This window comes from Hesperophylax consimilis, chromosome 12, assembly GCF_061612785.1.
Source record: "Hesperophylax consimilis isolate HC1 chromosome 12, BYU_Hcon_1.0, whole genome shotgun sequence".
Lineage (NCBI taxonomy): Eukaryota > Metazoa > Arthropoda > Insecta > Trichoptera > Limnephilidae > Hesperophylax > Hesperophylax consimilis.
The window spans coordinates 3553681-3581310 of record NC_142847.1 but is presented as its reverse complement, the minus strand read 5'-3'; the positions used below and the strand labels follow the sequence as shown (position 1 = coordinate 3581310).

Genomic DNA, 27630 nt, shown 5'->3' with positions numbered 1-27630 from the left:
GTACTGTCGGACAATCATGTTTTGGAAATTTTCTTCAGTGTTTTTGCAAATTTCTTGTCATTTTGGGTGTCTTCTTCTCAGATTAACAAGTTTCATCTTAAGGAAATGCACTGTAAAAGTTTATTTTCTTAGTCAGATGAACCTTGCCCTTGGAAAACATTTCGACATTTTTCTGCTTCAAGGACATTTTTATTTTTATAATAGTTTTTTTGGGCTAGTGAGTGAATAAAGTAGGCTGAGAGCAATTATGTTGTCTATGGTCGCATCTTTTTTAAATGGCCTTGAGTTTCCTCTACCTTGTCTACTGCTCTGCTCCGCACGGTAGGTACTGCTTGTATATCTGTGGTTAAGTACTGTATAATTCTGTTGGATACAAAAAGCCGGAAGATATCGATCTAGAGAGTGGTATATTTATGGGACCGACTGACCAAGAGTGACCGAGAGTGGTTTATTTATGCGACTGACATTTGGGGCTTATGAAAAAAAGATGAGTGGAAATAGTAGGAAGAATGTTGCAAAAAAGCATTTAAAATGGAAAATGCATTGAGGAAAGCATTTAAAATGCAAAATGGTTTTTAGAAAAGCATTTAAAATGCAAAATGGAAAATACCCATTTTGCATTTTGCATTTCCATTTGAAATGGATTTATTTGAAATAAAGCACATCTCTGAATATGATAATATACATTTAGTGCAATTTATTTCTACTTTTAATTATTTGAAACGCAAACAAAATATTAACAAAAAAGCACAAAGCAATATTTTAATCACATACTCGTATGTTTTATTTTTTAAATTAACCCCACACTTTTTTTCCTTTGCACGAGGAAAATAATTTCTCCCAGGTCCTATGTCGTCTTTTGGGAAGCTGTGTGGAGGGCCTTATTTAAGTAAAGGAAGGAGAGAAAGTTCTGGGAAGGTAAAAGGTATGAGGGTTAGGTAGGAATCAAGGGATTAGTGTGTCCAGGAGTGACGGACGTATGATTATATCCCCCCACTGGGTCGAGAGTGATGGGTCGAGAGACCAGTTAGAAAGGTCAAAGGGTCTCCCCAAACCAGCCTCTCCCAATTTGGCACACCACGCAACTAGTGGGTAGGTGCACCCTGAACACACCTCACCAGATGAACCCGGGAAATCCTGCTAAGTCACCAACGTACAGAACCACTTGGGGTAACCTATGACAGAGTTGTCGGTTATCCAATAAATGGTTCCCAAACCCGCCTCCCAAATTGATATACCCACAATCGACGTGTATCTCAAATATCTAACTACGACATGTATGTACTAGGTACCTGCGATGTATTTATCACTTTTAAAACCAAATAAAAACAATTTAAAAAATATATTGTGTTTTTATAGAAGTAATTAAAATTACGGTCCCGTTTAAATTGTTGAAAACAAGTAAATAAATTAATATAACCTATACAATATAATAATAAACATGCCGGGACTTAATTTCAAACTACTTTCATGCAATATAAATAATATATCTTATATTGCACTTATCAGGGACTAATTAAAAATAATACTATAATATTACATAGCAAAGTTCAATATCTAGTGATAAAATTATCAAAGACGTTATTAAATAAAATCGTAAGTTGTACAAAATGAATACGACAACGTAATTTTAATATAACAAGTAATTATATTTTGGTAAGTAGGCACGGAAAAGTGCCGTAAAGAAAATTCATAACGTCACTGTTCGTAGTTTGTATGCAGGCGCGAGAAAAATATTCAATTTTGGAGGGAATTTCACCTTGTCCAAAATTCAACATCGACGAAAATATCGAAGTTTTGCTTGAAGAAATTATTGTCGTATTTTGAACTATTTGTGCTGGGTAGGTGAGAATTATTCATTTCTAACACGAAGTTTGACGACCCAGCATCTATCTAACCTTTCTTATTATAAAATTAATAAAACAGTTTACTTTCGATTCAATTTTAATCGTAGCAAGGTCGAACTCCTGTCTTTTGGGTCATCGAAGCAACCTAGCTTTCACTCGAAAACATAGTTTATTACATAAGGAAAAATCCGTCGCGGTGTAGTGTTGTGTTTTAGCCGTTTGCAATAATATTTTGCAAAAGAATTGCATCTTGGCTCATGCAGCCGTATTATGCAGTCTGGTAGAGTTGCGCATTTGGTTAGGAGGTTGTCGACCGGAGATTCTCGTCTCAAAGGCAATCTAAATTTGAATCATAACATAACCAAGGATTGTCACAGTGTTCTGTCAAATAGAAACAATGATTTCGGTCACGCAAAGCAATTTTACCGGTGTGTTATTAATTTGCAAATTATCAATCAAATAATTTTATTTGTGTCGATGTTTTTGTTACGATTTTTCTGTGACTGGTTGTTTTTCTTCATGTTTCAGGTTTAGGTCTTCGACGAATCCATTCGCGGTTGAACATAAGTGTGTGTCTTTTTTGACTTCTCGGAACTACATATCCAAGTCAATGGCTTCCACATCAGCTTCTGATGCAGCTTCCACCCCGGAAACTCCAAAGTTTTCCAACCGGTTAGCGAAGGAGAGATCTCCATACCTGCTGCAGCATGCGCACAACCCTGTCGACTGGTTCCCTTGGGGAGACGAGGCCTTTGAAAAGGCCAAGAAGGAAAACAAGCTGATTTTCCTCTCCGTTGGATATTCTACTTGCCACTGGTGTCATGTGATGGAACACGAATCCTTTGAAGATGAAGAAGTGGCTAAAATAATGAACGAGTTCTATGTGAATATTAAAGTTGACCGCGAGGAAAGGCCGGATATTGATAAAATCTATATGACTTTTGTGCAAGCGACTTCGGGTAGAGGTGGGTGGCCCATGTCTGTGTTTCTAACACCGGAGTTGCATCCTGTAACTGGAGGAACATATTTTCCTAAAGAAGACAAGTGGGGGCGGCCTGGATTCAAATCGATCCTTTCCGATTTGGCCAGCAAGTGGGCCAAGCAGAGCCATGACTTTATGACGAGTGGTGCGCATATTCTAGAAGTTCTAAAAAAAGTGTCGGAAATGACCCTCGATAAGAGTGAGGGCGCAGCCCAACTCCCGGGGGAGACGTGCTGGAGATCTTGCATATCCAGATATATTAAAACATTTGAAAAAGAGTTTGGTGGGTTTGGATTAGCTCCGAAGTTTCCTCAACCATCAAATCTGAATTTCTTGTTCCACGCTTACGCTCGTGATAAAGAGTCTGCCGTCGGGAAACAGTGTTTAGAAATGTGTCTCCACACGCTGAGAAAGATGGCTGATGGAGGTATTCACGATCATATATCAAATGGATTTGCCCGGTATTCCGTAGATGACAGATGGCACGTTCCTCATTTTGAAAAGATGCTCTATGATCAAGCTCAACTAGCCATTTCCTACACCGATGCATATCTAGCAACGAAAGATCAATTCTTTGCAGACATCGTCAAGGATATTCTCACATACGTAGGTCGAGACTTGAGTCACAAATCGGGTGGATTTTACAGCGCTGAAGATGCAGATTCTTTTCCATCATTCGATGCTCAACACAAAAAGGAAGGAGCATTCTGTGTTTGGGAATACGATGAAGTAAAATCTCTTTTAGTAGGCAAAGAGGTGGCTGCAAAAGACAGTACAACTGAAACAGCAATCCCATACATCTATATATTCAGTCATCATTTCAACATTGAGAAGGGTGGTAACGTTGACCACGCTAATGATCCCCACGGAGAATTAATGTACAAGAGTGTGTTGATAATATTGGGAAGTCCTGCGGAAACAGCGCAAAAGTTCGGAATCACAATCGAGAAGCTGAACGAAGTTTTGGACGAATGTAAAAAGATTTTATATGAGGAGCGTCAGAAGAGGCCTCGTCCACATTTGGATTCCAAGATGCTGTGCTCGTGGAATGGACTAATGATTGCTGCATACGCCAGAGCTGGTCAAGCCTTGTCCGATAAAGACTATGTTGACAGGGCTATTCAAGCAGCCACCTTTGTAAAGCAGAATCTCTACAATGAAGAAACTGGAACTTTGTACAGATCTTGCTATCGAGGAGAGGATGGAAACGTTGCACAAATGTAAGTTTTTTATTAATCATTATTTAATCTTCGGTTACCTTGGTAAATAAAATTATTGCTTTCGAAATAGGTAACATATTAAACTTTTAATGCATTTCCATATAAGCTAAATGGGAACAATTGCTTAGCAAATAAGTTTTTTTTATTTTTGTGCAAGTCATCATTACAAAAAAAAAACTTGTAGGCATTTGTATTATGTTAATTAAACAGGTTTATTGATAACTGACCATTCTTATAATGACTTCAACGCCATCTTACAATATTGGCTAAAATTTTTATTCGATTTCTATCAGAAAGCTATTAAAATATTTACTTCCAATAATTTAAATTGGGCATCTTGAAACTTTCACGCATCTCTTAACCATTTGTTAATCTTATGGTGTTTCCACGCCTCTAGCAACTTGTAATATTATTATTTTACTTTTTGTAAATGCATTCTGAATGTAGCATAATTTCAAATTTCAGCCCATCCCTATTTCTTGTCTAAGGTATTTGTAGTTAGTTACTAATATGTATGTACATATTTCATTACTCATAACTTCTCTTGATTTATTACTGGACAAATTTACAACTCGTGTAGTTAATTTATTGTGCTGTATTTGCAATGTTAAGTTAATGTATTCATAATCATGATACTATGGCCTTTATTGCAGTTACATATTATTAGTGGCATTGAGCGTTCAATGCAATTGTAAATATTTATGCACATTTTATCCAGCGTTTCTAATTGAAACTAATCCACTTGCTCTTTCACAAATCAAAGGTGAATGCCATCGCCATGACGGAAATATGTGGCCTCGTTTCTTAAGTTACTACATTTTTTTACTAGATGATTAACTTTTCTTATTTTGTTGGTTGATGCTAAATCTATACAAAAGTATTATTCATACATAATTTATTTCTCTATTTAATTTTCCCCCTTTTGAAGATAATATGATAAATCTGCTTTCTCTGCATTATTAAAAGTCAACGTCAATTTGCGTATGCCCTGTAGATTTTGTTGAAAATTTCAAAGTTTGTTCTCATTAGTGCCAGAATTGTTAAGAGAGAGTGGCATGAATGGAAGAAGAAGTCGGGGACCTACGAGAAAGAACTTAACACATTGTCTCTGAATTGGAATGAGATATCTAGTCGAGATAATTAGTCAGTATAATGTAGTTTTTTTAACGGTAATAATATATGGTATACAGTATACAGTAGTGAATGGTAGAAAAAGTTGGGGATGACTGAGGAAGACATGGCACGATCAAATAAATTAATTACTTATGTGGCGTATGTGATTTTTTTTTTTTTTTTTTTTTTTTTTATATTTACTCCACACAGGAGGCACTGAAGAAATTAATTTCCCTCGGGGCCTATGTCATCTTTGGGGATGCTGTGTGGAGGGTCTTTTTTTGGAGAGGAAGGAGTGAACATGGGTCTTGAAGAGTCCCATGTTGTAGGAGGGAGGAAACACAGAGGCCGGCAGTTCGTTCCACAGCCGAGCTGTTGAACTTAAGAACGAATCGTAGAAGCGACCCGTTCTCATGTGACAAGTGTCAACTGTGTACAAATGTTGGGCGCGCGTTTGGCGTGTATCCCGACTACGCACCGGTGCCGAAGGGATCAATAACGCTAGTTCCTCAGAGCATCTTCCATTGTAATACCGATAGAACAAGGACAGCATACCTACCTGACGCCTGTGCTCTAAAGATTACAGTCCGTTTGTTAAGATTGGGGAATCTATCAAACGGACCGCCCGTTTCTGCACAGAGTCAAGGGTTTTTTTCAGGTATTTTGGGGCTCCAGACCAGAGATGGCTGCCAAATTCGACAGTAGGGCGCACTTGCGATTTGTACAGGGTGAGCAGTTGTGTACTATTAAAGTATCTGCGGGCCCTGTACAGTACGCCCAGCTTCTGAGAGGCCAACTTTACTCTGGCTTCGATGGAGCCCCCGTACCTGAGCTGGTCACTTATAGTTACACCAAGCATATCAATGGAAGGCCTGTTCAGAAGATTGCTTCCGTTGAAGGAGACTAGATTATCATTTGGATCCCTTTTAGACGTAATCAGACAGGATTGGGTCTTTGAAACATTAAATTCGACGAGATTATTTTTACCCCAGGAGGAAATACTCTCGAGATAACCGTCCATTCTCTGCTTCAAAGCCCTCCGAGCCGTTGGAGTTTGTGATGTGATGAACGAAGAAAAGGATGTAAGGAGAATGAATGACATGGAAGTGAATGGAAGAAGAAGTCGAGGATGCCCGAGGAAGTCATGGCATTATCAAGTGAAACAAATTTTTAAAATGTAAATTTTCAATTCTTTAAAATAATATTATTTCCACCTTAAAAATACACCCAGTTTTCAGGTACACTAGAATTAACAACATTAAAACTTTACTCCGTAACCCTGAGCAATGCCGGGCAAAGGTCAGCTAGTGATGCTTCGATGGTTTGGACACGAAAAGTGGTTGTACAGAGAAGGGAGTGTCAGGAGAATGTCCAAAAGCGAACGGAAGGAGAAGTCGGGAAGCCACGGCACGATCAAACAGAATCAAATAATTAATTAGGGCCATGTGAAGATTCGATTCAACAGAAGAGTTGTATCAAACGTTGTATTAAAGTGAATGAAGCAAGGGTTGTTTGCCAAGACAGAGTTGTATGTCAGTCCATTCTCTCTGCGGAATGACAATTAGTTAGTTAGTGAGTTGCTTTAAAAGGTGTTGTAAAAGATGCCTAGCCTATAAAAAAAAACTAATTTATTCATCCAATGAATATATAATTTTTTATTAATTTGAATTTAGCTTTAGTTGAATGTTTTAATATTGTATTTAATGTAGAATGCCTGCGTTATTCAATAAGTTGGCCTCGCCAGGCTAGACTTCTCTCTGGGTTAAGGCCATTCACTCACTATCCATTGCAGATGATGCTAACCTAGTTTACACGTTTTCGCATAATCAATGTTTTTCCATAATCAATGTTTTTCCATAATCAATGTTTTCCATAATCAATGTTTTTCCATAATCAATGTTTTTCCATAACATCAAAAAGATTTGAAATAAAGTTTAACTACTCAATTACATATTTCGTAATAAAATAACAGCTAATTAGTATGAAGTTATATTTTATGTACTTAAAATACTATAACTATGAATTAAATTTTCTACATAATCATTGTCCAATTACGCTACAATCCCTCTTCTGTCATTGCCAATAATTATGTCCAATAATAAACATTTATTTATTATAAAAAATTGTAGACATCCCTACAATTTTTTTATGTTAATTTTGCAACAATAATAATTGACCGGTCGGAGGCTGTGCACAGGTATACTGTGTTCAATTCCTTGGCTGGCTAAGTCCTCCATCACAACACAAGCAACATTTTCCGCTTGATGTGGCGGTAGTAGGTGATTTTCAAATATCAGGTTATTTGTAACCCGGGAATGTTTGTCTTTGTTAATAAAAAAATAAAAGGAATAATTTTGATTACCTGTCGAAATTTGAATTAAATTGAAACTAGTTGATTGTACAATAACATATATATACATATTACAAATGGTTTTATTATAACTAAAGAATTTTCTCAACATTAATAATTTATTAAACCTTCAGTATCGCCCTGTTAGAAGACCACCATTCAGAGTCAAAGATTTGCTTGTGAATAGTCAGGTACTTCACAACCTTACTCTTCCTCTTCTCCTTTACCCTTTTTGATTACCTTCTATCTCACAACATTCTCAAATATTTGATATGTCGTAATCAATAATGACACTCTAGTGCAAAATAACACAAAAAAAAAAACTGTTACGCAATTCATAATCCGAAACTAATTTATAGTATAACTAGCTGAAGTCCGTGCCCGGGATTAATACAAAGTTTTTCGAAATCTAATGTAGATCTCGTGTCCTCTTGAGTTTTGATGGCCAAGTGTGTCAAATGTCATCAAACTCGGAATAACACTGTAGATTTGTATAAAAATCAAATCACGCCTCCGGCCCGCCACAGACACTTTCTTTTATATAAAAATAATCTCGGAATAAATAGTATAAAATAAAGTCGCTATCCGCGTCTGTCTGTTTGTGCGCTTAGTTCTTCTAAACTATGTAACAAATTTTGAAAGGGTTTTTACTATCATTTAGAGAATTTCTTCCGGAAGGTTTACATAAATAATACATGCATATTGATAGAAAGTAGAGAAAAAGTCTCCGAGCAACGCCAGGTACTATGTAGTATTATAAATAAATTTGTTTACCCACAAAATTAATACCTTTTAAATGTGGAAAATTGATACAAATATATGTATTTGAAGAGAAAATATATATACAACCATTTTCTGATGCTTTGCAAATGGAGCAAATGATAAATAATTCAGAAAAATTATTAAAAATTCATCATCTAGATTTTTCATTGCTTTTTTGCAATTCTGCCATTCTCATACCGATCAGCTATTGACATTTTTGCAATTCTGCCATTCTCATACCGATCAGCTATTGACATTTTTGCAATTCTGCCATTCTCATACCGATCAGCTATTGACATTTTTGCAATTCTGCCATTCTCATACCGATCAGCTATTGACATTTTTGCAATTCTGCCATTCTCATACCGATCAGCTATTGACATTTTTGCAATTCTGCCATTCTCATACCGATCAGCTATTAACATTTTTGCAATTCTGCCATTCTCATACCGATCAGCTATTGACATTTTTGCAATTCTGCCATTCTCATACCGATCGGCTATTGACATTTTTGCAATTCTGCCATTCTCATACCGATCAGCTATTGACATTTTTGCAATTCTGCCATTCTCATACCGATCAGCTATTGACATTTTTGCAATTCTGCCATTCTCATACCAATCAGCTGTTGACATTTTTAAGTGCCACAATGGTATTCTCGGTAGGTTCGCCTAGTATACTATGTATTTTATTTGTTTTATTATCTTGTTGGTGATTTATTTTAAAACTTTTATCACATTAAAAGTTTGTTGCTGTGCAGACGTAGAGTATTTAAAAATGGTTTTTAATTTTTGTACATGGTATCCGGAAACTAGTGGTTTGGGGAATCTACATCACATAGACAACCAAAAAAACAATAAAAAAATTCATTGTGATTTTAAAATTTATTTTTTTATTTTTTCTGAAACCTTAGGGTTCAGAAACTATTAAAGTAGTCCCAGAGAGAGGTAGTACTTGCATCGTCGACGAATGTCTCCATCCTTCTCATATGTCTTGTGTGAAAATGAAAAGGACAGAAGATACTAGAACGATGACGTCACATACGACCTCTCTCTCTGGGACTTCTGTTAACAATAATTTGGTTCTAACAACGGTTAGAACCCTGACATGTCAGGACGCGATATGTCTCTCGAAGTGGCAATGTCCTGTTAGTATTCCTCGTTAGGTCCTAATATTTTATTTGTAGGTACAATACCTTCATCATTATTAATTTTAGGTCATGCACGTCAAGTAAATGTTATACCGTCCACTTTACAACGATAATTATTTTTGCCATACATTTACTTTGCATACACACCCGATACGATCGATAAAACAAAAATACACTCTTATCATTTAGATATACAGACAAGGGGCTGTGTAAGAATGTTAGTGACGATCTCATAAATTGGAACATACCACAGTGTAAAGAATAGACGGAGTTGCCCATAAAGGCGAGGGGAAAAAACCGAGTGGCGTGGAGCAGGGGGAGTAGCGGGGATGGGCACCTCGCTTTGTAATATCACCTTTTTGTGGGTGAAAATAAAATTACTAGTTCTTTTTGTAATAGCTCGTCGATTGCTGGCTGCGTAAAAAACTTAACTACATATCTCAAATCGGGAAACAAAAGTTCAGGAATGTTTCCAAAATTTAATATTTCATTACACCATTTAGTTTTACACACTTTAGTAAATGTGTTATATTTTACCCGCCGCACTCAATTTTAGCTTCGCTATGCCAGTCGCCTCGTTCATGAACAAAGATTCATATCCTGCAATGAAAAGTCCCACAGTGGACTGCGCTGCAAACCGTTGCCTTACTTTAACGAACTTAACTTTTTTTTGATGTGTGGTCTTCAGTGTTCAACATACGACTGATGTCGTAGATTATTCTCGAAGGCTCCTGGTGCCAAAAATATGGTCATGTGGTTTGTCTCCAGCTCGTCGAAATGATACCCGGATTTCATGATAGGACAAGTCTATCTCTTCTGACGTCAGGGGAACATACATTATACTTATAAAATTAATTCTCATGCCCTTAATATATCTCCAAGTCAATTTTCAACCAAGAACATGATTCAAACTTGCAGAATGTGTGTTATTATTAATGCCATAATTTAGTACTGCTTTATACACCGAACGGACAATCCCTAGAAATGTGATCTGTACTGATTTGAAAGAAAACTGATGTTCTCAATTTACATAACACCTTTCGACTTTAAAGCTTCAAACAGCCAAAGAAATTGATTATCTGATCGAGAAAGAATGTTGATATTTGAAAAGTTCCATAAATTTCAACGAAAGCGAGGAAAACTTAAGCCTACACGCCCACAACATAATTCTATCAGTTAAAATCTTCGGTGACTATTGGAATATTGCATAGCTGAATCGTGTTATTCATTTGTCTTGTAATATATTACAGTATTCACCTTGCACGCCATTTTGTGCCTATTTATACAACAATAAAAATAAGTCAAGGGTAATAATGTAGTCATCAGTTTATGTCGTTGATGATATGCAATTATATAGAAATAAATAAATAACATAGTCAATTTTATTGGGATAACTTATTTCAATATCTTTTGAAGGTTATACCCATCAATGTAATATATCATAGAAGAAGAAGATAATACATACTAATAAATCTAAATGAAACATGAAACAGAACAAGACATAGAAAAATAAAAAGGTTATGGTCTCAACTGGGAATCCCCAGGATCTCTGTCTTACCGGGACAACGCTTTTAACTACTCGGCCATTGGGACCTAATTATTTTACATCATTATTGTCAATCTCATATTTCAAATTCAGAATCAACATTATTATCTTCAACTCATTTTTCCCATATTTTTGGCTGCCATCTTTTTTTTTTTAATTCTAAAGTTTTAAAGAATTTATTTGTCACCTAGATAGTGTCTCGGATAAACATATCCAATTTTTATTTAAATTGAGACTACTCATTTTTCCCATATTTTTGGCTGCCATCTTTTTTTTTAAAATTCTAAAGTTTTAAAGAATTTATTTGTCACCTAGATAGTGTCTCGGATAAACATATCCAATTTTTATTTAAATTGAGACTGTTACCTTTTTATTTTTCTATATCTTGTTCTTTTCATGTTTGTTTAGATTTATTAGTTTTATCTTCTACTTCAATAAAAAAGCATAATGTTTAAATAAATTTAAATTATGGTACTTTTAAAAAATGTTAGATGTTAGTGAATAGATTTGATTTTTGATGCTGTTTATGTTTCATTGTCCTAAAAATTGTTAGAAGCAAAAGGTTACAAATCAAATTAATTTGTATTTCAGAGAAGTAACATCAAAATAATGCACAAGTCTTTGAATGTTTCACCTGTTAGAGGATTATTGTTGTATAATATCATAAGTCAAAAAATTATATCATCGGATTCCTTGTGTAAGGAAAGAGTCTACCATAAACATAACACGAGATTCACTCAAAATGATGGATTGGTGGTTCCGAAATGTACCAATAAGGACGGAGAAGGAACTCTAAACTTCATTGTGCCCAAGGTATCTAATAATCTACAAATGTCAATCAAAAATAATAACTTATGTACCACTAAAGTCAAATATAATCTAAGAAAATGGCTGTTGGACACAGATGATATGTACTGATGCCCTACTGAGGCCCTTGTATAGCTAATTGGAATTCACAATGGAACTTAAAAATATATAGTAAATTGTACCTACCTATGTATGCTAAATATGGATTTTCTTTCGATGTGACTGTTTCAATTGTACTCGTCTGATATATAACGCTTATACTGCAACTATATTTTTACTTTTTCTATTCCGTTATATTAACTTAACAGTGTCATTGTATGAAGTGTTGTCTGTATGTACCTGCTGACAAACAGCAACAGCAGTTTAGCAGGTTTAAATTGTAAAATAAATAAATAAATAAAATTGACACTAAACTCCATATATAAATGAATCTCCAATCTATTAATAGTATAAAATAAAGTTGCTATTTGCGTCTGTCTGTTTGTGCTCTTAGTTCTTCTAAACTAAGCAACGGATTTTGATAAGGTTTTCATTATCATTTAGAGAATTTCTTCCGAAAGGTTTATATGTATATATATAGGTTCCATGAAAACTTGACACATTGACAATTCAACTCACCTTTGAAAAGTGATATAAGTCAGTAAAAGTGATGAAAAAAAAACTACCATTTATTTATTTATACTGTTTTTTTACAGAAATGTCACCTATGCGAGAACAATCCAGTTATAAACACTCAGTTAATTCATAAATAGGTACAACAATTACAGAAATCTTCTCAGACTAGGATACATTAATTTTATAATACACTATAAGAAAACAAATAAAAATATTAAATTATATAACTTCTTCTTCTTCTTCGATGGCGCTACAGCCCATATCGAGCTTTGGCCTCCTGCAACAGTCGCCTCCAACTCCTCCTGTCCTCAGCGGCTGACTTCCAGTTTGTCACCTGGAGAAGCTGTGCTGCATCCCCTCTTACCTCATCTTCCCACCTCAGTCTGGGTCTTCCCACTTTTCTCTTTCCACCTGGGTGACCAGTCAGAATTCTTTTTGGGACGCGTGTATCCGGCATTCTCTGTACATGACCAGCCCATCTCAGCCTGAGGAGTCTCATGTGTGCAGAGATGCTAGGGGCCTTATATATATCGTACAATTCTCTATTGTGCCGGATACGCCACTGTTCGTCCTCTTTCACCGGTCCACATATTCTTCTCAGCACCTTTCTTTCAAAAGTATCCAGCATTTCAGCCATCTTTACTGTCAGTGTCAGCGCCTCACATCCATATGCCAATACAGTTCTTACAATGGTCTTATATATGGTTATTTTGGTTTTTCTGTGGACACTACGTGACTTAAACACTGGCACCAAAGAGAAGTATGTTTTGTTGGCTGCTGTGATTCTTCTTCTGATTTCTGCTGGATCCTCATTGTTCTCTGTCAGGCTGGAGCCCAGGTAGGTGAATTGATCGACCACTTCGTATGAGTAGTTGTCTTTAAATAGTGCACTACTTCTTCTTCTGTGCGAAGGGTTCCTGCTCTGTACCATCATTTTTGTTTTGTCAACATTAACTCGCAGTCCTACTTCCCGCGCCGCTATTTCTAAAGGGTCGAAGACCTCCTTAATGGCTGAAATTGATCTTCCGACAATGTTGATGTCATCCGCATATCCGACAACTTGACTGCTCTTGAAACAAATATTGGAGCCAGTGTCTATTAGTGTTTTTCGTATTACATGTTCGAGCACAATGTTGAAGAGAGTGGGAGCCAGACTGTCCCCCTGTTTAAGTCCCTGTGATACTGTAAATTCTTCCGACAATTCTCCGTCTATTTTGACCTGACATCTTGAGTCTGACATTGTGGCTTTTATGAGCCTAACCAATTTAGGTGGAATCTGGAATTGTAGTAGTATGTCATATAGACACTCCCGATCTATGCTATCATATGCTTGCTTGAAATCAATGAATAGTTGGTGTATGTCTATGTCAAATTCCCAGCACTTTGCCAAGATCTGTCTGACGGTGAACAGTTGGTCTGTTGTGGATCTACCGGTGCGGAAGCCTGCCTGATACTCTCCCAGTAGGTTTTCTGCATATTTATCAATTCTTTGTTTCAGTATCATGGTGTAGATTTTATATGCTGTGCATAGGAGTGATATGCCTCTATGATTTTCGCATTTTAATTTATCACCTTTCTTGTGAATTGGGCATATTATGCTTATTTGCCATTCCTCTGGGATTTTTTCCAGTGTCCATATTTTAGTTATTAAATTGAGTAGCAGATTTCTCAGATGCTCATTTCCATATTTGAACAACTCTGCCGGGAGGTTGTCTTTCCCAGGTGATTTGTTGTTTTTAAGTTTCTTTAGTGCAGCATTTATTTCTTGCATTGTTGGTGGATTCGCTGATTCTTCATTACTTGATTCAGTGGGGATGTTGGTAGGGTGACTTCTCAGGTCGCTATTAGGGTTGAGAAGTTTATAGAAGTAGTTTTTCCACACTGTTTTTATTTGTTCCTTATCTGATATAATTGATCCATCAGCGTCTTTGCATAGTGTTGTATTCGGTTTGAAACCCTTCTTGAAGAAGTTTACTCCCCTATATGCTTCTCTAGGATTATTATTGACAAAGTCCTGTTCCATTTTTAGCAGTATATCATTCAAGAATTTTCTTTTCTTTCCCCGTATCAGCTTATTCGTTTCTTTTCTCGCTTGTTCGTACGCCTGTTTTTTGTTTCTTGTTGACGTTTCCAAGTACTTTTTTCTGAGTATATTCTTTTCAGCTATCTTTCTTTCACACTCTTCATCAAGCCACGGGTTCCTGGGCTGTCTGGGCATGTTTCCGACACTTGATTCCACTGCTCTTACGATTGCTTCTTTTATATCATTCCAATCTTTTTCGAGTGATTCTTGGGAGTTCTGCTCAGTGATCTGATCTGGTAGTCTATTTACAAGGGCGTTGTGATACTGCTCTTTGCCTTCTGGTGTTTTTAGAGCTTCCGTATTGATTTTTGGAATAGTTGGTGATTTTTGTGTCCTGTTGTTTGCAATTCGGCTCCTATAGGTGGCCACCACCATGTAGTGGTCTGAATCACAGTTGGCACCCCTATACGTCCTTACGTTTGTGATGCTCGTTGCCCCCCTTCTTTCTATCAGGACATGATCAATTTGGTTATGGTGTCTACCATCTGGCGACGTCCAGGTCCGTTTGTGTATGTCTTTTCTTGGAAATTGAGTCGAGGCCACGATTAGGTTTCTTGATTCTGCGAAATCAATCACTCGGGTTCCATTATTGTTAGCGTGCTTGTGTAGACTGTTCATTCCTGCAATGTGTTGGAGCAGAGGATCCTGTCCTATCTTGGCGTTAAAGTCTCCAATTACCATCTTAATGTCGTTCGATGGTAATGTGTCGTAGACCTCTTCGAGTTTCTGATAGTATGTATCTTTCATTATGTCCTCTTTATCATCCGTTTCAGCATGTACGTTGATCAATGTTACGTTGAAAAACTTCGTTTTTATGCGTAAGCTGCACATTCTTTCATTAATGGGTTTAAAGTCTAATATGCATTTTCCCATTTTCCGGTCCACAATGAAGGCCACTCCGAATTTATGATGTCTTTCATTTCCACTATGCAGTATCGTATGCGTTCTTGTGTCAAATGGCTCAGATCCTATCCATCTGGTTTCTTGCACCGCCATTATGTCAATTTTATATTTCGTCATCTCCCTAGTGATCTCTCCTAGGGCTCCACTTCTATACAGCGTCCTTGCGTTCCAGGTAGCTATTTTCAAGTCCTTATTTCGTTTGCTGGGTCTTTTCCTAAGTTCAGTTGTTGTCCGAGGCTCTGTGTTAGGATTCGTAATAGCGTTGCTTTTACAGGGAGAGGTTATTAGCCTCTCGCCCAACCCCCTACCAGGAGGGCCAGGGTTTTTCTGTAGGGGTTTCCATCCCTTAGCTGGGGGGTTCCGGTTTTATGGCGCCGGAGATTCGCCATTCATCCTCTCCTATCTGCTATGGCTGATGGTATTGCCATTGGCCACATTGCCCAGGGCTCGCGGGGCTTAAGAGACCACTCGTGGACGCTAGGAGTAGGACTATTGGTAGTGTTGCTAATGGAGTGCAACAGTGGCGTTACACGGTATTTGATGAGTGACACATTTTTCCCAGCAAAAAATGCGTCTCCGTGACCCTACCAAACTTTGAGCCCCATTAAATTAAATTATATAACAGCTCACTCAAATGACAAATAGTACAAAAGACAAATAGAAACAAAAGAGACACAAATAGAGACAAAAGAGACACAAATAGAGAAAAAAGAGACACAAGAGTAGCAGTGAGGCATGGAACTGGCAGACGAACTGGGTAAAAGTAGACTGAATGCTGTAGAAATGAGATCCCTGAGGCGTGTGATGTGTGGTAAAACCGTGTAAGATTCGCAAATAATGAAATACTAATTAAAGCGTAGAGAGCATGATACGAAAGGGACGCTTACATTGTTTGGGTATGTAGAGCGAATGAACGAAGAAAAAAGTGTGAGGAGAATATATGACGCGAACGACGTGGCACAATCAAGTGAACCAAATACTTGAGTCGGGCCATGTCAAGAGTCAGAATAACAGAATTGCATGTATGAGTCGATGTATGAATGTCAATTAGGCAAGGAATGTGTGCCAAGACCAAGTTGTTTGACGGTCCGTCCTGTATGCCTATCCCGTAATGCGGGAAACGGTGTAGTGGTTAGTTAGTTTCCTTAAAATCACTATAATAACTGATAAGAATGGTTCTTCAAGCAGTAATAACTGGTGATTATTAATCATGAACTAATAATAACTCTTTTGAATTCAAAGGCTCCGAAAATGATTTATGCGCTATTTAATCTGTTTTAATTACAAAATCAAATGACCCATTTAGTGACCATTATTATATTGTAATCACCTTCTGTTCAATGTAATTTATTATTTATTTCATCTGGATAATGTTTTCTACATTTCTACTTTGAAATTATTATTTGCATAAGGAAAGGCAAAAATGAAATTAATTTAACATTTATTTTCTGTTTGCATGTTGATTTTATCAGTTCTACGTGGTTTTTGCCATGTTTCAACATGTAGCTGTAAACTAGAGATTCAACTAATAGTGCATTGGCCGAAAAAAATAGCCGAATACCGAATAGTGGCTGAATATTCATTGCATCTCTACTATAAATAAGTTATTGAAAAATATAATCGAAGCACTAAGAAAGTTTTTAATGAAAAGTGTTATCACGTTTAACGCCACATGAAATGAACATGTGTTATTTTGTAGTAAGTAAATTTGTTATGCTTTTCGTCCAAGGTCTGCTGTACTTCGAACCTTTGTGCTTCGCATCTTACGATTGCATATAATGAAATCGATACATTTTTATTGTTGACGAAAAAACGAAAACCTATTTACTTACTTAAAAAAAGTTCAATGTGCAATGTCCATTGAGTTTATATACAATTTTATTGAAAAACGTATATTTTTATTTGAAAATTTCATCATTCTGCATCTGGGGTCTTCCAGGTCACATACTCTTTAAGGTAATATGCTGTTTCAGGTCACATACCCATTCTGGTCTCAGGCCTTTCAGGTATTAGGCTCCCTCACGGGCCGGTAAAGAATCAACAGAAAGCGAGCGCTGTAAGACCCTACACAGAAACGTTCCACAATGGACTGCGCTGCAGACTTTTACCTTACTTTAGCGAACTTTACTTTTCTGCACAGGGTCATACTGCACTTGGTTTATGTCGATCCTTAGCGGCCCATGCGGGGGCTGCCTAAAGCTGGGATCCCATCTGATCTATTTCATAAAACGAACCGTTTGAAAATGGAAAGGAATTTTTGCACGTTCAAACTTGCTGTAATCTATTTCGTTAACACTTCCTGTTTCATGATGCCATTGGTTCCCAGTAGTTTTGTTCTGTTCCCGCCAATCGCAGAGCCAGGATTCAAACATTACTTCTGAATCTGCGCAATTATTGTTTAAACGCCGCCAGTGATAAGTCTTCAAGTACTCCCTGATATATCATGACGTGCAGAGATGTGCTTTATTTCAAATAAATCCATTTCAAATGGAAATGCAAAATGCAAAATGGGTATTTTCCATTTTGCATTTTAAATGCTTTTCTAAAAACCATTTTGCACTTTGCATTTTAAATGCTTTTCTCAATGAATTTTCCATTTTAAATGCTTTTTGCAACATTCTTCCTACTTTCTCCACTCATCTTTTTTTCATAAGCTCCAAATATCAGTCGGTCCTCAACCTCGCTATGAGAGATAATTTACATTTGTCAAGTTGCTCCCTGGTAGGAGCCCTGGCAATACTGAACATGGGGCCATGACGCTGTAATATTAAATGTTAGATAGCAGTTTCTATGTTTTTACGTTGGCAACATTAGTCCCGTGCAAATTTTTTGTGGTTTCATAATCTGTAGTCGTGGTGTTTTCGGATTTACCATCATGTAATATGTTCATTGATGTCCATTGTTAAATGACAAAATTGTTTAAAAATTGAGAAACCATTTTGCATTTTCAATGCATTTAGAAAATAGGTATTTTGCATTTTGCATTTGAAATGCTTTTCTAAAAACCATTTTGCATTTTCAAATGGAAAAGTTTTGACCCATTTCCATTTTGCATTTCAAATGGTTTTGGGTACCCATTTTGCACATCTCTGATGACGTGATAGCCCGATGTGATCGACGTAAAACGTTCAATATACATATTGATTGATCTGTATTGGTAACTACTGATATAATTCGACGTAACTGCTGTGGAGAAACATAATCATCGCAAGTGTTGATTGACATGTGTATATATTGCCATGATTAGTGTTTAAACCTTGTGATCTCAAATCTTTTTTAAAATTAGCATAGTGCGGGCCCCAACTTAAATGAACACATCAAGATAACCAAAACTGCTGGTTAGCACGATATTGTGTGATACTCTGTGTTTGGTGTAGGCCTTACAAATCTGTATCAGGGATCACGGGCTTTCATTCGGCAGATAGAGGAACCATTTCCTTTCCTTTGAGCCATGAGGGACGCAAGCAACCGCATCACTTTACACTTGCTCTGTTCTACAGCTGATTCTATATATGTAGAATAGAATGAATGTTGAAGTTGATTCAGCATTGTATTTCTATTTCTATCGGGTGTTCTATAGCATAGATTCTATGGAATACATCATAGAATAAATAGGTGAGAATGCGCCACAAGGGAAATGGGGAGGTGAGGTAGAAGGCAGAAGGTGATTGATTGTTGGGAAGTATCAGGATATTAATTTCTATTTTTTTTAATTTTTTTTTATTTATTTTTTATTTTTTTTTATTTTTTATAAATTTAATTTAGATTAAATTTGATAATATTATTATTAAGTTCTAGTTACCATCATGTCTGAAGCTATTTCAAGTAACAATTAAAATATTCCTTATGATGGCGTATTTCACCTATACCAGGGGTTATTAATTTCTATTAATTTCTAGTTACCATCATGTCTGAAGCTATTTCAAGTAACAATTAAAATATTCCTTATGATGGCGTATTTCACCTATACCAGGGGTGGCCAAACTTTTGACCTGTTCCGTCTATTGCGTTAAAAATTATTTCTTGCGGTCGACTGCAAGGTAGAGTTTAAAAGTGACAAAATAAAACTATTTTGTGATAAATTTGTAAGAATTTATTAATGCAATGTAACATATAAAATTTATTCATTCAGCTTTACGTTTTAGGGTGGATGTTTGACACTGCATATTCTCCACAAGCTTATCATATTGGGGAGTGTACGAAGTAACTGCGATTCGCAAACACGAAGTTAAGTGGGCATCTGTTAAGCGGAAACAATGTTTGGTTTTTATTGCATTCATCGTTGAAAATGTTGATTCGCAAAGATAGGTAGAACCGAAAAACAACGTCAAATATAAAGCTACCTTTCTTAGGCATGGAAACTTTTCTTTGCAAATCAGTTTCCAAAAATCTGCCCTACCAGATGCCCTACCTTTCAAAAATATGTTGCTTCTTATTTTAATTATTTCTTCTTCGACCACAACAGATTCAGTATTGGTTAAGTTACGGATTTTAACGGTTAAGCTGTCAATATCAATATTTTCATTTAATGGGAATACCATGAACCTTAGTATTTCTTCGAGAGCGGCAAAATCCGCAAACCTTCTTTCAAACTCCTGGTGCAAATTTTCCAACTGTTCAGCGAAAGTTTTAAAATCTCGATTTGAATTGTGCATACATTCTTCTTCCATGTTTTTATACAAACCCACGAGAAAACAATGCAAAATAAAAAGAAAAGAGACAGTGATATACTTTACCTACGCGCGGAGCGAGGCGAGCCGCATTTAGTTGACTGACTCACGCACACGCACGCAACGATACTGCCATTGCGACCAAAGCGTGTGAGTAGATACCTTATTCAGTCCTTCGCGCGAATACATCTCAAAATAATATTATTTTGTCATATTTTACTCTCGCGGGCTACCTAAATCAGCTTCGCGGTCGACCGGTAGACCGCGGTCGACCTGTTGGCCATCCCTGATCTAGACTCTAGAGGATACTGACATTATCCTTTCTGGAAAACATTTAAAATATAATACGGCATATTATATCGAGTACATATAATATTATAAGTAGGTATATGGGATCTCAATATAAAGCAATAAATTGAATAAACAGTGCAGCCAGTTTGGGGCGCTAATTTTGTTTATGTTACTTGTTTACAGTACCTTTTATTATTATCCAAGATTATTTTTATGACTGAATAAGCTTGTACATTGATTTCAAGTGCAACAAGTTGATTGAAGTATTCTATAGACCAAAATAAACACAGCTGTCTGGCTATTTGTTGGCAAGCTGTCTTTCTTTATGAGTATAATGATTATTTCAGGGAATATGTAAATGAAATCATCGCTTTATGTAGAGAAATTCCACAGGAATATAAATTGAAATAAATCGTTTTAATGCATTGTTGCACCTTAAATAATTAGAATAATTAAACCTTTAGTCATAATTATGCCAAGCTTTGACAAATTTGCAGTTGATTGGTGTTAGTTTTGGCATCTCTTAGACCAGGGGCCCATAACCCCAGGATATGTCGCCACCCCAAATGGAGTCACTAATCATCAAAATGTGGTCACCGAAAAAGCCTACAAGATTTTGTACTAATTATTTGCTTAAACTATATAAAATGTATCTTTCCCTATCCACTCTCACATTATTTTAGAAAAATTGTGTTTATGAAATAATGAAAAACAGCTAGAAGCAGCTTTTATCTTAATATCTACTTGAATAGGATTGCTGAAAAAATTAATTGATTTTGGTGTCACAGCTCCAAAAAGTTAGTGGACCGCTGTCTTAGACATTTAATCAATGAAATTTTTTCTCTTTAATTTCTCTCCTCATTCTGATATTTCAGAAGACAGTTTTCAACTACAGGAAGAGTAAATAACAGGTTTGAAGCTTTTAGATGCAACTCAATATAAAATAAATTTAAACAAGTCGCCATCCCTTGGAGTTTTGATCATCTCTAGGAAATCCCTCTACTCTTGCTGGTCTATAAATCCTAACGACCTCAGTGTCCTTAGTGTTAAGATACTTGGCTTTGTTCCAGAGTTTGTGGGTTGAAATCCCGCTGTTTGTATGTAAATTTAATTCAATTAGTGTCATTTTGCATATAATTGACACAAAAATAAAATAGAGTATATTTGTTGCCCATTTCAGAGTGGTAGAGAGTAGAGATACTACTCTCAATATCGCCCTGGTGAAAGACCACCAATCAGAATCGAAACATTGCTTGAAATGGCTTTAGTCTTGTGTGGTGATCAGGTCTGAATAACCAGATACTTTTCAACCATCCTCTTCGCTATCTCCTTCTGTTGCCCCCTCCCTTCAGCCTCAAAATATACCCCAATTGGGGATGTCATAGTAGCACTGGCTCCAGACTGTTGGGTGCAGTTGGGACTCTTGTGTGGTATACACATTATAAGGAATTCTAGAAATAATTTTTTATTTTTTATAATGAATGTTCACCTTCGAACTTAAATATCAGTATTTTTTATTTTTTTTTACAAATGTCGATTTCATAGTAAAATAATTTTCAAAGCCCGCTGAAACGATTGAAATCTGTCGGGTATACGCGTGACATTCAGAGATGTGCAAAATGGGTACCCAAAACCATTTGAAATGCTAAATGGAAATGGGTCAAAACTTTTCCATTTGAAAATGCAAAATGCAAAATGGTTTTTAGAAAAGCATTTCAAATGATAAATGCAAAATACCTATTTTCAAAATGCATTGAAAATGCAAAATGGTTTCTCAGGTCAAACAATCAAAATAATTATAGAATTTTTAAACAATTTTGTCATTTAATAATGGACATCAATGTAGAACAAACATATTACATGATGGTAAATCCAAAAACACCACGACTAGATTATGAAACCACAAAAAATTGCGCGGGACTAATGTTGCCAACGTAAAAACATAGAAACTGCTATCTAACATTCAATATTACAGCGTCATGGCCCCATGTTCAGTATTTGAATCAGTATTTTTTGTAATTGTATCACTCAATTGCCAATTGACAAATGTAAATTATCTCTCATAGCGAGGTTGAGGACCGACTGATATTTGGGGCTTATGAAAAACAGATGAGTGGAGATAGTAGGAAGAATGTTGCAAAAAGCATTTAAAATGGAAAATGCATTGAGAAAAGCATTTAAAATGCAAAATGGTTTTTAGAAAAGCATTTAAAATGCAAAATGGAAAATACCCATTTTGCATTTTGCATTTCCATTTGAAATGGATTTATTTGAAATAAAGCACATCTCTGGTGACATCATACGTACCTCGGTCCGGTCGGTTAACAGTAAAGTCAGTCCCACTAAGGTCGGTATGAAAACAAAAAGACCCAATGTAAATATTTAGAAAGATTTCCAAAAAAACATGAATTCTTTTGAAATAATTTGTAAAGTGCAGTAGTGACCCATGTGCGAATATATGCAGCGCTAAATTGTCCGCATTTGTAATGCATGCAACCGGCCAACCCGTGTGGTAGCAGTTTTAAGTGCTGTCAGAACCTGCAGACCAATCCCAGGGAGTTTTGAGTGTCATTACGGTTTTTATATGACGAATTGTTAGTTCTAAGTCTATTTAATAAAATTAATATATTCAGAACTGGCGTTTGTTGATCTATATCAGACATGGGCAACCTTTCCTAGGTCTGGGGCCAAATTATCATTCTGTCTCGGAGTCAAGGACCGGACCAAATTACTAAACATAATAAAGTTATATTAAATTAAATAAAACACGTTGCTACTTCTTATATATTTTTAGCACGTCCTGTGTCATATCCATTACTTAATCTCTCCTTGGAAATATTAATTTCTTTCTCTATTACTTCGCCGAGATGAATCAGGGCTGGACAAAAAAGCTCGGTGGGCCGTTATATGAATATATGTTTTTAAGCTGTAATATTTTTCACTCAAGTTCCGTATTGTCCAGACACTGCGAACCATCAGAACAGAAGTAAATTATATAATTTTGTATGATATGCTTCATTCTGCTGTATATAATACACAATTAATGAATCTTGGTCATCAAAGCACCTTGTTTAGAAATGACTGTAGATTCGACACAGTATAATATTGTCAGCTATTGATCAAAATAGAAGAAGCATCTAACAGAGGAGTTCCATGTTTCGCCGTTTGTTTAATTATTCATCATAATCTTATACATCATTTATTTCAGAGAGACTCCGATATCCGGTTTCCTTGACGACTACGCCTTCCTGGTCCAGGGTCTGTTGGACCTGTATGAGGCCTCCCTGAATCGCGATTGGCTCTCTTGGGCCAACAAGCTGCAGGATAAGCAGGATGAACTGTTCTGGGACCCGGATAACTATGGTTACTTCACCAGTCCGCTGGGAGATGCTTCCGTGGTGCTGAGGCTAAAAGAAGGTAGGGACTGAAATACATATATTTGTTTAGTCTTGTGGACCTTTTCAAGGTTTTGTGAATGTCTCTTTAAGGGTCTTGTCGACCTTTATAGGTCTTGTGAATCTTTATGGGTCTCATGGACCTTTAGGGTCTCATAGACCTTTTCTGGGTGTTGAGGACCTTTGTAGGGTCTCTTAGACCTTTTCTGGCTGTCGTGAACTTTTAGAGTGTCTTTACAGGTCTCGTAAACCTTTTCAGGGTCTTTTGGATCTTTACAGGGTTTCGTGGGCGTTTATAGGTCTAGTGAATCTTTATAAGGTCTCTCTGAACTACGTCTAACTCTAGGGCTATTAAGAATTATCACACTAGGTACGTATTTTGACATAGAATGCATTTTGTAATGTTTATCATTGGTACATATTTTTTTCCGTTCCTACTGCAGACATTATATTATTCGTTTCTATTCTGTATTTATAATTTGTGTATGTAATGATTGCCAATTTTTCTCATCATTGTCTGAAAGAACTTTATTTTTACACCAGTCTTTTGAAAAATAGTTTATTTTTATTCTTCTAGCTTGTGTAATTAGCGTCATCTATTGAATCGACTGAACATACTTACTCTCACTTTAAGAATCTGTTTTAGAAGGTTCAAAGCTTCAATAATGTATTTGGTGATTAGTGACATCTGTTGTATTTAAATGTAACGTGTTGCAACTCCGTAAAACTGTTCTAAAAGGTTCGAAACATAAGTAATGTTATTATTTTTCTAGTCTCTAATAGATGTCGCCAGTAGCATGATTCTTTTAATATTTCGGTGGCATGTTTCAGAAACTGCCTACTATATTTTTATTCATTATTATTTTTCGAAAAATATTTTAAAGCCTAAGTCGCGATGGTAATATTTCATTAGTTTTCAAATTTAAAAAAAAATCTGGGTACTCGGGGAGTTGAAAATAATGCATAACTTTTAATTTAAAATAAATGAAGTTATTTAGTGTACATAATTAGGGTATTACAAATGAGATACTTACACGCCGGTTGGTGTGGTAAAGCCGGCCTTGAACCTTATTTAAGACCGTTTTAACCATACAAACGCCATTACAATACCGGTACCATAGTGTATTGTCAGAGCTCCAGTCCCATTGTCCTAGTATGAACAGTAGTTAAGAGGATAGGACAATGAACCGAGATATTGTCCCAGAGGTAGACGGGCAAGCTATATCCGCAGGGTCTTACCTCCATCACTGTGCTCGGCCACGTTGTCCGTGTGTAAATGCGTTTTGACAAGACAATATGTAGTACAATAGCCAGTTGCTCCGCGTATATGTATCTCGGTTCTTAGCACTTTCGGCGCTTAACACTACAATACATCTTTGATAATACAATACAAACGGTATAAAAGATTTAATATTATTCGTGAAATCCCTCGTAACCGTATGGTCGTGTATCAATTTTCGCATCGTTCCGCGTTTGAACTACGTTTGAATTGTTGTGTTGTCCTATTGTTCTGCCCTGTCAAGGCAGTTTACGGAGCAGACAGGAAATACTGTATTGTCTTATGTATTGTCCTTGTGTGATCCCGGCATTAGTCAAGTTTTTCACTGTTCTAACCTTATGCGCCGCGTAATATTTACACTGCGTTTATAAGCAAAGGGGATAGTGTTATTAGTAATACATGTCAAACTAAAATTGGAAGCCAAAAATAAATTCTGAATTTTCTATTATTTTTCATATCACAACCCTTGTTTAGGAATCGGTACCCGGGATGTTTTGACACCTGGCTCCTGGCTGTCACATTTTTTTGAAATTAGAAAATATTGAACGTTTTGTAGTGACGACTTCTGACATTCTGTGAAATTTTTCTTTTTTGGTGAAGCGTTTTTTAAATTTTAATTGTACCTAGGTAGAATTTGTTCGGATTTTCATTTTTATAAAAGAGACTAGGTACAAAACGAAATTAATCTGAAAATAATTTTTGTAATTTTTTTCTGATTATCAAATTTTCATAGCCGAACAAAAGAATATACCCGTAGAAATTCTAGTAAAATTATTATTTTTTAAATTATTGGGAATACAAGATTTTTTCATTAATTATTTCTGAATGACTATATTATATAATTGATATGTGGCTACTTAATAAAATTTATTGACATATCTTATGAAGGTAAAAAAGAAAACATGCTCAGTTTTGTCGGCAGAAGCGAAAGTGGCCTTCAGTATTCACAATTTAAAAAAATAATGTTAAATTTGTAGATTCCCAGTATTTCCCCGGTGAAATACCGTGTTTGATGATCAGATCTGAATAGCCAGTCACTTCCCAAACTTCACCTTACTTTCACCATCTCCTTTCATCTTCATAACATATCCCAATTGTTGAGATTGTACCACTGATTTTGTTTTGGTTTTTTAATTAGCTTCCCCACAGCCTATGTCATCTTTGGGGATGCTGTGTGGAGGGTTATTTAGGAGAAAGAAAGAGAGGAAGTTCTGGGAAGGAAAAATTTATAGTATTGATTGGTAGGAAACCTGGGGTTAGTGTGTCCAGAATTGACATATGAATTCATCTCTCCCACTGCGGTGCAAGGCGTTGGGTCGATGTAGTTCGGCTGGAGAGGTCAAAGGGTCTCCCTCAACCAGTCTCTCCCGATCCGGACCACCACGCAGCGGGTAGGCAAACGCATTCGCGGCCATGACCTAGACCAGTGTTCCGCAAACTTTTTGTGTTCAAGGTACACCTATCAAATCAAGAAATTTTAGAGGTACACCAAAGAAAAAATCAATATTTATTTATTACTAATATTAAAAGATGTTTAGTGAGAAATTTGAGACTGTTTCTGAGCACAGGCGATGAAAATTTGGAGCAATCGTTGATAAGGCTGCTCTCATCTCTTCATTGATCGTCCTCAGGCGTTCTCTTTTTTTCGATTTAATAGTGGTGAAAATTGAAAATCCCAATTCGCATAAGTAGGCTGTTGCAAATGGTTACATATTTTCAACAGCACGCTTTGAAAACAGTAGATACTCGTTTTTTATATGCAGCCAAAAATGTGCTAGTTCTACTTTGGAAAATTTTAGTTTTAATGTCCGATCAGTTCTCACTTCTCCTTGCTCTATCGGCAAGTGTCCAAGGGAAATGTTATCCGAGAGTGGATTTCGTACGCAGTCCATAGGTTGTAGGTCACACTTAGGAAAATAACAGTTAATTTTTTCTGCTAATAGCTCCAAATGTTTCACTATCAAAGCCTGCAATTTTTTCTGAATCGGCAGCCATGACATTTGGAAACAATTCATTACTACCATTGACAGCGTGGCTGATCCATAATACCAACTTAGCGCCAAAGCTTTCAATTTTGACCGAAGACGTTAAAATATAAGAATTCTTGGATTGCATTTTTCTGTTGAGCTCATTATATATGCAAGTTTTACTACCCATTCTTCTTTTTTAAACTCAGTAGCAAAATCTGAACCCTGGGCCTCTAAAAACGTCTGGGACTCATTTTTTAGCTCGTAAATCCGAAATAGCACTTTTCCGCGAGAAAGCCATCGTACTCCTGTATGAAAAGAAGTGACTGATGATCTGCTCCCATTTGCTTTCTTATTTTATTTTTTTATTTGGTACAATATTTTTTACATTTCAACTTTTCCAGTAATGTAGGCCTCACTGGGTGGCTTGCCCGTGCTGAGGCCTTCATTTTATAATATGAAAATATAATCTACATAATACATTTAAAGAGAAAATAATACATTTAAAATTAAAAATACATAATAATATATTTAAAATTAAAAAATAATACTTTGAAAATAATCTTGTGTATTTTTGAGTGATGTGTGTTTATATTGGTTTTGTGTGTTACGTGTAGGTTTTGTTTTTATTTTATGCTATGACATTTTGG

The 27630-nt window shown here is 36.2% G+C and overlaps 1 protein-coding gene across 4 annotated transcripts in view; it reads left to right on the top strand.

Moving 5' to 3' along the window:
• The first annotated feature begins 1714 nt into the window (after window positions 1-1714).
• Window positions 1715-27630, top strand: part of LOC149419014 (spermatogenesis-associated protein 20) — a 356194-nt gene continuing 330278 nt past the window's right edge. For 2 of the 4 annotated variants that reach the window (XM_089638035.1, XM_089638034.1), the window contains exons 1-3: window positions 1896-2275; window positions 2376-4049; window positions 23548-23756. In XM_089638035.1, coding sequence (XP_089494161.1) covers window positions 2118-2275; window positions 2376-4049; window positions 23548-23756 — 2041 coding nt within the window. In that variant the 5' untranslated portion in view covers window positions 1896-2117. Of the gene's footprint in view, window positions 1846-1895; window positions 2276-2375; window positions 4050-23547; window positions 23757-27630 lie in introns of those variants that run through there. The other 2 variants (XM_089638037.1, XM_089638038.1) reach the window with 2 other exon arrangements.